The sequence below is a fragment of the Corvus cornix genome, chromosome 1A (assembly GCF_000738735.6).
Source record: "Corvus cornix cornix isolate S_Up_H32 chromosome 1A, ASM73873v5, whole genome shotgun sequence".
In the NCBI taxonomy this organism is placed as follows: domain Eukaryota; kingdom Metazoa; phylum Chordata; class Aves; order Passeriformes; family Corvidae; genus Corvus; species Corvus cornix.
The window spans coordinates 22,005,669-22,019,152 of NC_047057.1; the positions used below are offsets into that span (position 1 = coordinate 22,005,669).

Sequence of the window (13,484 nt, forward strand, 5' to 3'; positions counted from 1 at the left end):
ATCTCTCCAGTTTAAGTCATGCATTTATTTCCTGCTCTGAAGTGATCAAAGCTTTCCCGTGTAAGACAGAACATTATAATTGCCAATTTCAAAGGGTTTTAGGAAGTTGCTTCGTATATTTGAAATCATTAGCAACAGACTTAGTGCTCATCTAGTGAAATATCTTCTAAATCTTACACAAGCATTAATTAATTACAGGTCTGACTAAGCCTTTAAGGTCTTGCCTGTACTGGGAGCAGAGTAATATGCTTCACCTCAGCAGAAAGCCTTGGAGATACAGGGCTTTAGGGAAGCTCAGTGACTCACCAGGGAAACTCATCTGTTGTCTCTATGCCATCTAAAGCATTTGATTTGCTACAAAAAGGAGCACATGCTGTATTTTCTTCCAGGGCACTGCAGCAGTTGCTCATTCCATTGCCATACCTGCCTGTGGCAGAAAACCTCCTGCTATTCCAACAGGCGTGATACAAATGCACACATTTTTTACACAGACTAACGGTACAGCTACACACTTTTCTGGGAGAGTTACAGTCCACTTTTGTATCTAACTGGTTCACCTTCTGCAACACAAAAAAATCAGCAACTGGTCAAAGACTGAAAGATACAGAGACTTCATGGGTGCAGGGTAAGCAGGTGACCATTCAGAGATGCCCAGAAGACCTAGATAAGCACTAGATGGACCAGACCAGGAGATAGAGCAGCATTCTTCATCAGGTTTCAAAACTACAGGAGACAATAGAAATCCTGGTGTGTTTTACATTGGATAGCAGGACTGGAATCCCATGTCACTCCTTTTATGACAGATATAACCCAGTATGGTCCAACTGCTGACTCAAGGCTTTAAACCAACCTACAGAACGTATTTTCTTGCCCACTGCCCATCACAGACAGAGAGGCCCTTCCAGCAGTACAGGCTGCCAAATGCACATTTGTGTCCATCTCAGCAGAGAGATCCCTACTGCAGCCACAGAGTGACAGTGTTGTGGGGGTGTAGCAGGGGAAGGTGGTAGGAAGCCACAGCAGAAGGCGGAGACCAGGGATTTGCTGCTCACACACCGCAGCAGCTGCTGCTCTGGAGCAGGGTAGCAGGGGTGCAGTGAAGAAGAGGGGGCAAAAATCTAGTCTAGCACCTGGAAATGCTGCACTGAACCACCTTACCCCACTCATTGGACTGAATATTTAGGTTTTCTATTTCAATCTACAATTCCCATCTTCAGCCTGGTACAGATTAACAGTGTTGCCCATCCTCAGCTGCTGTGCTCTGTCATACTGTGGATCATACTGCACTCCACAGCTGTGGTTCAAACCCCGGTACAGGGGAAAGGTTTAGGATTGCCACCTCCTGCTCCTTTGGCAAACGTTGTATTATTAGGTGATGATGGGAAGTGTCCAGTATTAGCATTGTATAGCTGGTTTAGGGTTAGTAAGATCAACAATTCTGAACTTCCCAAGTCTAGCCATCTAAACAAGATGTTTCAGCATAGTTATGTCCAATATGTGGCCCTGAGAGGCATGTCCCAGTTCGTTATTTTTTCACACTTTTTTATCTACACTGATCTTTATTTTACCAGCCAAGCTTGCATGTCCCAGCACAGGGCATGCTGGCTGTTGTGACTCCCAGTCTATGCACACCCAGCATTCTGAGTTCCACTAAAAGAGGATGAAACCCCTTTGATTTAATCATGCTCTGAGCAGGTTGAATTTCCTGTTGCTTTCAAGGGAACAGCAGATTTCAGGGTTACATGTCTTTCAAAAAGCTCTTGCACATCCAAGGATTTATTTAACTAATGAAGCAAACCATGAAAACCTGTATTATAGTTTTGTTCAAATGCACTCTTTACAATTGTGATAGAATGAGTAGATCATATTAGAAAAAGCTGATTAACTCATATTACCTTATTCACCAAAAACAGGACTAGATTTTCTGGTTGCTCCATATACATTTTCCTGTATTTCACTTGACTGCATGTAACCTGAAACTATTTTTTATGCATCACTGCCTTATTAGCTTTACCAGATTTAGATGAACCCGTCTTCTTCCATTCAGCAGGGCAATAAGGACATTTTTAATCTGCTCTAAATTGCACTTGCAAAATGTTTTACTATGACGAATCTCCTCTACAGTAAACACTTAAATAGTTGCAAAAGCTAATCGGATCATAAAAGATGTGCACGTATTTCTAACAACAGGGCATATCTGTTCCTTTTGTCATTTTTCATGGAATCATAGAATCTTTAAGGTTGGAAAAGACCTCTAAGTTCATCAAGTCCAACCACGAAGTCCACCACTTTATCATATCCCCAAGTGCCACCTCCACATGGTTTTTTTAAGCACTTCCAGGAACAGTGACTCCACCACTACCCTGGGCAGCCTGTTTCAATGCCTGACCACCCCTTCAGTGAAGAATTTCTTTCTAGTATCTAATCTAAACCTCCTTTTTCATGAGTACAGCCACTGCTCAGACAAATCTTTAGAAGATTTTGTGTCACAATCTTATCACCTCACACAAAAAGTTTGGAACTTCCCATACAGACAAAGATGACTACTGCCACATCGAAACATACTTTGTCTGCTGATTTATGCATGACAAATCCCACAGTGGATAGCACAAACCAGAAAATGCTGAAAAAAAGATTCAGATTAAAGGATATTTTTGCATAATCCTCAGGAATTTTTAATGGATCTATTTTTCACAAATGGATTAAAAGAAAAATTTCTAGTCTAAGTATTTCTGAATGAATTATGTCGAATGTAATACTGTCCTGATCTCTGGTCAAATACATATATATATTCTAAATACAGAAATATTTTATGTCTCTCATCAAGACATACCAAAAAATAAACCTTTGAAATTGATTAGGCAGCAGTGCAGAAAATAAAACCTGTAGAGAAAAAAAATAAGGAATTTACATTTTTTTACCCAGTGTTTTGCTCGTTCTAATACATATTGATTTATGTTTGTTTGATTTTTTACCACACAGATAAAGCAGTAAGCAAAACACAAATCCCTTTTTCTTCATCCCAAATAAAAGAGGAGGAACAATCAGGGAGAAATAATTGTATCAGATATGTATGAATTACACTTTAAAAGGAGTGCAGAAGCCAATCAATGAGAACCCTCACAAAGTTGGAGTAATTTTACATGAGTAAACTACCACATAACTGCCTGTGTCTTTGCAGAAATGTGCATGTAGTGAGAAATGGGGCTGACAGAGATGCCAAACCATTTATATGAGAATATGACAGGTGGACGTGGAGAGGTTTGATGAGAAATGGGCAGATGATCCAGAGAATACTTTCAGAATTCAGCCAGTGCAAAATTTGACACTGAAATAAAATGAATTGAAATCTCCTACAGTTGTATCAGGTGAGAGAGTGAGAACACTGATAGCTAGTTCCCTAGGATTTTCAGTTGGCTAGTATTTTAACTCTACTACTAGCCCCTGAAGTCATACAACACAATTTCAAAACCCTTTCTTTAAAGGAGGTTTCTTACCTTGTACCTGTGCGAGTAATCTTATTTAAAAAAGCAAGTGGTCAACAGCCCCAAAATACAATAAACAAACACAAAATGCAAGTTTTTAAGTGTCATGACTTTACATTGTATTTATGATATATATAGTCTCCTATTTATAAATTTCTTTCTTTTTCTGTATGCATTTTGAAATGCTGAGGGGTACTTGAGATGCTAAGTAAGCACTCACTCCTTAGTACCTCAGCTTACAAATGCTCCAGTCCATCATGAGCAATGACTGGTTTATGTGGTTTTGGTGGGCAGCTGGCTGGCACAGCCAGCTACACACTGCTCAGTTTTCTTATTTAGCACAGTTTGTGCCATGCTACTCACTGACAGGAACTTCTAGATCACTGTCAGGGTTCTCTCCTGCTTCAGGTGCCACAGGCTCTCATAAAAAACATAGTACTCTACAATTACAAAAAAAAAAATCAGGTTGGCTTTTTGCTCCCACTGTTAACATTGGACGCACTTTTCAGAATTCCACTGTTGTAATGGTTAGGAACTTTCTTTGAATTTTCAGTATAAATTTGCACATTGCCAGTTTACAGTCATTTGGGTTTGTGTTAGCGCTATCCTAAAACTTAAAGAGGTCTTCTGAAACTTTTTCCCCTTGGTGCTCATCCAGGATTTATTTGTGCACATAAGCCAGAAGTAACTACTCTGATCTGTGGATCTACAGTGATACACAGGTTTTTTTTAACACAAACCCAAGGTGTGTTAGAAAAAAAACCCAACAAAACAACCCAAAGCAAGTTTTTCTGCAACATTGCAAGATACATGAAATGCAAAGGTGGTGACCAAAACTCAAAGTTAATAAAGAAGGAGGTAGGCACAGACCACACAAGACTTGCCCCAAACTCTGTGCAAATGACAGGCAGATGGGTTGTGTGGTGAGTGCACCAATTTAGAATGACATGTCACAGACACCTAGCTGGAATGCTCTAAGAAGCTGGAAGAAGGCTCCTGGGCCTCCCAGGAAGTCCCAGCCTGACAAATTTTTTAGTTATCATACTTAGACATGCCTATCAGAATAAGAGTTACAAAAGGAAGTGACAGAAATAACTGGCATACACTTGGAACCAAATGACTTTTCTAAATGGCTAGAAATAGATCAAACCCAGTTGGTCAGTTTGGGGATGGAGCCAGAAGACAAATTGCCTGGAGTAATATTAGGTCCCTTTTATAAAGCCAGCTGTTACTCTGATCATTAGCTATTTAGTCTCAGCAAGCAGATGTTTTTCTTTTTGGGAATTTCTGCTGAAATCATGGAGTTCAGCATATAAAGCAATTGAAGAATCAAGTCTTTTTTTAAACGCTGATTTTAAAGGCTTCATTTTTCCTCAAAATATTTGCTTTAGCTTTCAAAAAGCTTTTAGTTTCTTCGGTATATGCTGCCCATGCAGAACATTACAGATTTATCTTTTTTAAGGATCTGACAGCTTTGAAAAATAGCATTATTTTTGGGAAAATGTATTCTGAAGAATTATGATACAAACCAGTCTAAATCTCAATGAATTCAGTAAATCCTTCAATTTTCTTCAGGAAAATATTTCATTTGGTGTGGATAGCTTATCAAAAACCAAGAAAAAAATCTGTCCTCATTAAAGAGCTTACCATGACTTCCAAGAAAATTTTAAATGAGTCAGGAATTCTTTGTCACATTCTGTTAGGGAATTTACATAAGCATACCTTTCACTAAGATATATTTGATGTGATTTATTTTTATGCAACATCCTTAATTTACAGGATTCTGAACACCAATTTTTGTAACACGATTTTAACACAGTAAAAGTACTCTGGACATCTCTTATTTTGTCCTTTCCATGTCACCGTTTAACCACCTCTTCACTGCTTTACTCTTATCGTATCTCAGCAAACAGATAAATCAGGCAGTGAAGATGGATACCTTTTCAAATGTTACCTACTTTGTATTTCAGGCTCCAGGTAATCCAATATTTAGCAGAAGTTTTTTGGCAATGAGGATGACAATTCACAGCCAAATTACTAATGGATATACTGCTCCCAAAAACTCTTAATAAAATCTCTCACTGCTCAAGTGAAGTCCTAGTATCTTCATAGAGAAATACAAATTGCTGAATGCTACCTGCACAGTAGGATCTTTAGTATTTCAATATCACAGAGAAAATTTCAAAGTAACTACATTCTTTATGTTTAGTGAAACATAAAGGGGAATAGGAAAAAACCAAACACGTCACCTTGTATGTCTAACTGGATGCTGTAAAAATCTAGACAAGGAAATAGTGCTTTTTATACGGCAAGTAGCCAAACCACATCTAGCCTATTTTTTAGCTGCTGAATCTGAAACTGTGGTGCAAAGGATGTATTTAATAGCCTTGACTTAGAAAAAAACTCAAGTGCAAGATGGCTTTAGCAGAATCATCCACCTGTCACACAACAGCAGTAGGCTCCAGAGCCCTGAAGTTCAGGCTGCTCCCCCGTCTTTAGGTGATCTAAGCCGCTGAGTGCAGTAACAAGCAACTGGCTTGCCCAAATGGTACTCAGCTGAACAGGAGAGCTGATGTCAAATGCTGAACTGGTGGAAATATATTTGAGCTTTGCCCACCTTTGAGAGGTTAGTCTTTCAGAAGTGCAACCTAGAATTCCCTTCTTTAAATAAGTATCTGGAACTATTAAAGAAACAAGCAAAATCTGCTCAACCAGAGAAAATGCAGGGGTAGTGATTTATGCATTGTATCCAGCAAGTAGATAATGAAATAGGAGTAGGAGCAGTCCTAAGACCTCATATTTTCTATCTTGCTGTGGTATCTTACTAATTCAGAGTCCTTGCTTCAGAAGCCTGAATTGGACAGTGAGAAAAAGGCAAACTTACATGCTGGCAAATTTTCTTGCAAACTCTCCCAGGTTCCATTTCCAGCTCCAAAAATTCCTGAAATAGATGTGGTTTCCAACTGCTTAGCAACCCTCTTTCAAGATACTGTCCAGAATCCTCTCAAAATATTGTTCTAACAAAAATTTTAAAAATAAGCTAAATTGTTTCATATTACACAAGAAGTATGAAAAGTCTTCTCATTTGACAAAACCTAATGTTTGGAGACAGAAGATGGAGGTTCAAATCCCTTTATCTCAGACCAGTCCTTCTCTCTAGACTGTCTTGGTAAAATGCTTCAGTGACTGGGCTACAACATGAGAAGGTGGCACAGCCACCCTCTTGTCCTTTGTCCCAAACAGAAGCAGCAGCAGCCAGATCATGATTCTGTCAGTATGTATTTAGGGAACCTTACTGACTTAAGGCTCAGGAATGTCATCTGAAAGGATATTTGGGTTTGGATCCAAGGAAACTTTGGACTTAAAGAGGCACTGAGATGCACACGATAAGGCCAGGTTAGGGCACATGCAGGAGAGAAACTATAGCTGCCTGAAAGCTTCCCTGGAAGCCACCAAAGTACGAGCTGAGTCTGGGAACCTTTTGATTAAAAATTTGTGTTCAAACACCTAAGTTCCACAGGCATCCTACTTTCATTGCCAAGGTTTCCTCATCAGATGTAGGATAGGACTTTCATCATCCTCGTGACTTCCACCACAATAATGATTTCTGAAATTAACTAACTCAAACAATAGCTCCTGGGGTCTTCAAATAGTAATGAAAAATACTGATTTGTAGGGCGAAATAGGCTACTTCCAGTGGATCAAAGGAAACCAAAGTCTCCTATGGGCAAGATGTAGAAGGCAATAGGAGCTTTTGAGAGGCATGCCTCATCTAGAATAAGCTGTGACACTTCACAGTGTCTGCTTTACTTAAAAAGTCTACTATTTCACCTCTATCAGATAGTGCCACAATTACTAGCCAGTGATGCAAAGTAAGCAAAATAAACCCTCCCCCTGTTTCTAAAATCTCCAGTTATTTCCACTTTAGCCTCAAGACTGAACTGGTGGACCAACATCTAATTTCTATTTGTAATTTGTATTCAACAAGCAACCTGCACCATACCTTCCTACCAAAGTATTCTGCTGCCAACAGTTCCTCAACAATCTGCAGGAGCCAAGTCTCATTTATAGTCCCAGCCTCTTTGAAATATTTGCTATCTTTCATTTAGTGGATTTTGTTTATTTAATACTGTAAGTCCTTTTCTTCCTGTAGATTCATCTTTCTAATACAGAAGGCTTGACATGTATTCAAAAAGGTAACTTTTGTCTTTATGGGAAAAGAAGCTTATTGAATAGCCAAAGGATGTCTTGAACAGGAAAGCCACATAAATGGTGCACGAAGCTGTGAGAACTGAGCTGTTAAATGGGAGCTGGGGGCTCCGGAACTGCCACAGACTTCTAGGCCCTACGGGGAATACTGAGAAGCACAGCACATTTGAAGAGGAATTGAAATTGTCAGGGAAAGAACAGAATCTGTTCACCCTTAAATTCCTAATTAGAGATCTCATAGTGGGAAGTGGCCACTTAAATGATGAGCACTGAAAATCTAGGAAATAGCCTTCCTTTAGAAATGGGCAAGTGCCTATTTTAATAAATTAACATCCTAATTTACAAGACAGATTATAATTATAATGTTTTCAAATTACCATCTTATTTTTATATATAGTATTTAGTTTCTCTCCAGGAATCCAGATAGAAGGGTAAATTCAGAGATGAAGTAAGGCCAAATGCAGTTTAGAAAACTCTCCTTATGAATTGTATTGATTCAATGTTGGAAGTTACATAACTATTTTAGATATGTCCTACAGACGACTAGTGTGCTGAGTAAATACTTGGCTACACTGACATTAATTTTAAAATGCCATTCATTTCATCACTTTTCATACCTGCTAGTATTTGAACCTAAAAGAAATCCATACTGTATATTTACATTTTGATATATATAAATCTCTATGGTACAAAAATGCATAACATATATATGGTCATAATATAGATGGTTAAAGTATAAAATAAATCAGTTCTAAAATTCTTATTTTTTTTTTTTAGCTCTTATGTTTTAGATACGGCAGGATTAAATTTCTCCATAGGAGCTATGTATCATCATCCATAGGAACATACAATCTTAAATGTAAAATGTGCTCAAGCATTAGCAGTAGTATACATTACTATTACTGTGATGCAATTCAGTTTGAAGCGTGCCAAATAACTGGCCTACAAAAACATTGTGAAAATAAGAGGTTAGTGCAAAAAAGAAGGATCTGATCCCACAGTCCTCTAGCAGTCTAAGGGCTTACTGAGTCTAAACACATGGACATGAGAATGAACACACAGTGTGATTGGATCTAGGAGGCCAAAGTGTGCTGTGCTTTAGATTCTCACTATTTTTAGTTGTGACCATCCAGTAAAGAGTGCAGAGAAGTTGCTTTCATGTTGATAGTGAGGTGCATGCTGCCTGACAGCTTGGAAATACTGTCCTGATGTCAGCTGTATAAGAAAAACAAGAATATTTAGGGAACTGTTACCAGCTTTGTGCAAATAAAGTCATGGCACAGGGATGCCAGAAAAAAATTAAAAACGAGAGAGAGGTATTTTCTAGATAGTGAGAAATTAAACTGAGACACAACTAATTAAATTTATAGATTAATTAGTTGCATTTTGAAACACAAAAGCCTGGTTGAGGTCAGACAGTGATAGCAGTAAGATGCAGATCAGCTAATTCTAGAGAAATTTCTTACCTTATTTGGGGAAACTACCCATACATTTTTCTAGTGAGAGCATGGAATATTTTTAACTCTTGCCTAAATATTTACACTTCTTTGACTCAAATTTAACCACAATTACAGTGTAATTTGTTAAAACATGTTCCTTTTTCTATGAACATTTTCTTGCCTACACAAATTCATAAATAATCTACTTATTGAAAAGACTCCAGATATTATTTCCATAGGAACAATGCCACAAAAGGCACAAAAAGGGCACACCCCATTGACTTTCAGGTTACATGGAACACATCAGTAAGCCAGGGCAGATTTTCAAATATCTTCAGTCTGAGACATATACAGGCTGAAGATTACAGATTCATAAATTTCTCATTTAAAATAAAAATGTAAAAATCCAAGTGAATTGTCCATGTAGGGTTGGGGTTTTTTCCCTTTAATCTTAGTAAAAGAAAAAACTCAATAGGAAATCTCTACACGGTAGTGCTCACAAACAATTGCATAGGATTTCTTACGAGCTCTTACTTGTGACTGAAGAGCATCTCACTCCACAAGTTTCACTGAATGGCACTCACTGAGACTACTCACACAGTACCCTGCTCCATAAAAAATTACATCAGTACTTGATGTAATCAAGTTCCTTGGCTTCAGTAACACTGTGAAGGAAGGTGCTGTTCATAACTCAGCAGATAAGTTAGAACTAAGCTCCTAAGCATTTCTTCAGTTCGACAGAGAATGAACTGTCGCTGTCTTGCCATTCCCAGAAGAACTTTTTGCCTACATCTGCTCTAATAGTTTATTCCTCAGTGAGGGTGTCTTGGCTGCCTTTTCTTTTTTGGACACATATGAGACAGATTTCCCTGATGAATCTCCCAAAGTCAACAGCAAATATCCCAGTCAGATTCACTAGGAAGGACCACTTAAAAAGCTCTGTACCAGACCACCTGAGGTCTGGTACGTTTTTTGAAACTGCAAGCAAATGAGGCTGTGATCTACACGTTGCCTAGCCTCACGCTAATAAGCGTAGGCTCCACAGAGGCAGATTGCCATGCTCTCCAGCACCAATTCATTCACAGAGCTGTGGGTCTGGTTTCTTCTGCACCAGAAATATTTAATGGTAAGAGCCAGATAGTCCCATCCAGTTCTTCTCTCTCACCAAACCCTTGGAACCATACATTGGTGGTATGCAATAATTGATATTATTTTTTATGAAAAAAAACCCAAACAAACAAAAACCACAGAAGAAAATAATATCAGGATTTTGACTAAGTATTTGTTTCTATGAACTAATGCTATCAGATTATAGCATATTTGTTGTGGAGAGGTACTCAAACAGGAACATATTCAAATCAAATCTGATTAAATCTATCTAATAGCTTGTACAGGGTATTCATTCTTGGGAACAATCATACTGTTGAACACACTGAGAAGTCTAGCCCATGAGTCTTCAGAATGATGCACCATTGAGACCAAATCAATCCATCACATCTAGAAAGGGGGTCCTCTTCAGGTCAGGTTTGAAAACAACAGTGTATCAGTCTAGAGAAACAAAAAGTAGATGCACTTACACCTTATGTATGAGTAGAAAATCTTTTCCCATCCTGTCAGATCTCGCAAATTCATGAATATAACATCCATATGCACAACAAGTACCTAAACGCTACATTATATAAAACCAGCTTACTTCTAGTAAGATGCTAGATGAAATTATTTAAAACAAAACAAAACAAAAGGTTACAGAAGTTATGTTTGTCTTTCATTGATTCCAATGTGGTAGGATCACCTGAATAGGGAAGTTCTTTCCAAAACTGAATAGAGTTGTATTACATTATGATCATATCACTGTATACTTGATCTGTTCTCAACCATTTTCATATACCTCCACACAAATGTAAAAACATCTGCTAATTTTTTTCCTTTAAATAGTCTCGGGAGTACATCTGATTTTAGGAAACAGGTTGGCAATGTAAGAAAGACATTATGAAAACTTATCAAAAGTTTTATAATAGGCCATTCTTTGCCATAGTACAAGAAAATTATTAGAAGTAAGAGAATTGTAGTAAACACCCTATTTTTAGGAATAGGTTAGTTTAAAAGTGACATTAAAATGTTATTAATGCCCTTACAAAGATCACACGTTTTAACTGAAGGTCAGTTACATTCATCACGTATATAGCTGAATCATTCCACAGTATTTTCTGAAAAGAGGCAAAAATACTTTTCCTCATAAAATTTTAAAAAGTAGTTTTCTCTAACTAGTAGAACTTGCTACGAAATTGCTTTCACTGCGAGTAACCTAACCCCGATCTTTGTTTATAGAGCTGCATGGTTTCAGAAGCAGCACCACCTATTGGGTGACGAATGTAGGTTAGTGACTACTTTGTCACCACAGACCTATTGTAAGACTGGTTTTGTACACATGGAGGTGAGGCTCCCAAGTTCCTCATACTGAAATACAAGCAGCCAACTGGTATTTTCTAGTGATCTATTTGATAAAAGCTTATAAATTCAAACCGATTATCCAACAAGATACGAACCCTACCACGTAAGCTGCTAGAATTTATTTGACGACGTACTGAAGAGAGCACTTCTAACAGCATCAAGTGACTCACGCTGGTTATAATAAACATCGTCTCGTGTAACAGGGCACTGCATGATTTGTAGAATGCACTCCAGTTGCACAGGTCTGCATGAGCTGAAAATGAATTTAGTTATGTAAGCAGTCCTACTAAATCTATATATGAATCCATATTCTGTATGTGGGGTCCCACGTGAATAAACGACTGGTATTTTGCATGGTCTAGGGCAACCACTGACGTTACCCGTTCGGGGAGAACGAATCCTTTTTTGAAGTGAAATTTTGCACCATCCCCTTCTCTTCGGAACAGCTCATGCGAGAGCCTAAAGTAACATCTCACATCCCATGTCCCCAAAGAAGCTCGATATCAGCATTGCCGGGCACGGATTTTCTCTCTCCCCCTGTCACCGGCCCACACCCGGTCCCTCCCCCGCGGGTGCAGGCAGCCCAGCGGGGCCGGACCCCTGAGAGGGCTTGGCGGGGCGCGCTGGGGGAGCAGAGAGGCAAGGTGGGCTGGCGAGCCCCGCCCGGAGCAGCCCGCCGGTGCCGGGGGTGGCGTGGGGTACCGCGCATCCTCGGAGGCCGGCGGCTGAGGTAAAAAGGGTAGGAGAAACGCTCCCACCCGTGGTGTTGGCAGCGTGTTTTCGCAGTGTGGAACAGACAGGGACTGCGCCTGCAATACCTAATCAAAAGGGATCAGAGACACCAAAACCCACCAGAGCCCGGGGAGAAAAGTTGTTCCGAAGCCCGAAGATGAATTCATGCAGAGATCACTCACCCACTCTGAGGATACAGATGAGCTGGATGCAGGCAACCAAGCGCCCGAGAATGAGCATGTCCAAATCGTTCCTCGCCTCCTTCCGACTGCCTGCCTGCCTGTCCGGCTGTCTCAGCCTCCTGCCCGCCCGCCTGCCTCCGCGGGCTGCTGCACCTCTTCCCCGCGGGAATCCGGCTCCGCGCCGCGGCCGCGCCCGGCGGCCGCCCCCACGCCGCGGGCGGGCGGGATCAGCGGCGCTGGGAGCTGCGGGGCCGCGGCTCCGCTCAGCGCATGGCGGGGGCTGCGAGTGGCTGCGGGGGAGCGCGGTGTGCCCGGGCGGGTGCGTGTACGCGGGTGTCCGCTTGATGTGTCTGTCGCGAGTGTGTGCACGTATCGTGTGTGTGTGTGCGTGTGTGTGTGCCGTGTATGTGTGTGCGCGCGGGGGGGCGGAGACCGCGCTCGGCTGGGCGGGCGCGCACGTGTGCGCGCGTGTGAGAGTGTGTGTGTGTGAGGGTGTGCGTGAGGTGGCTGCGTGTGTGCGTGTGAGGGTGTGCGTGGGAGTGTGGATGTGGCTGGGGGGGGTGCGGGGTGGGGGATGCGTGGGGGGGGGGGCGTTGTGCGCGGCGAGTGCGGTGGCGCGCATCCGCGGGCGGGAGGAGCAGACCCCCCCCCGCCCCTCCCAAAAGGCAGGAGGGAGTGAAGGGGGGCCTGGGGACCGAGAGGGGTTCACGCCGCCGCGGGCAGAGCGTAGCCCCGGGGTCGAGGACTGGGACGCAGCTCCGGCGTTGGCGGGGGGGGAGCGGCCCCCCAGACACCGCCAGCCTCCCCTCGGCGTGGGAAGAAAAGTTTATTTCGAGGCGGAGAAGGGGAGGGGGCTGTCGGGTTCTCCGAGGTCAGCGAGGTGCGCGGCCGGGCAATGCGACCTGGGGCACGCGGGGCCCGCAGCCAGGGGAAGGGCCCCGTCTGGAAGCGATCGCCCCGGGCCAGCGCCCTGCCGTGGGTCGGGG

The 13,484-nt window shown here is 41.6% G+C and overlaps 1 protein-coding gene across 7 annotated transcripts in view; it reads right to left on the reverse strand.

Moving 5' to 3' along the window:
* The window catches only part of PTPRZ1 (protein tyrosine phosphatase receptor type Z1), a 130,899-nt gene extending 117,871 nt beyond the window's left edge, over positions 1-13,028 (reverse strand). For all 7 annotated transcript variants that reach the window (XM_039571313.1, XM_039571312.1, XM_039571310.1 and 4 more), the window contains exon 1: positions 12,499-13,028. In XM_039571313.1, coding sequence (XP_039427247.1) covers positions 12,499-12,556 — 58 coding nt within the window. In that variant the 5' untranslated portion in view covers positions 12,557-13,028. The remainder of the gene's footprint in view (positions 1-12,498) is intronic.
* Between the last annotated feature and the right edge of the window lie 456 nt (positions 13,029-13,484).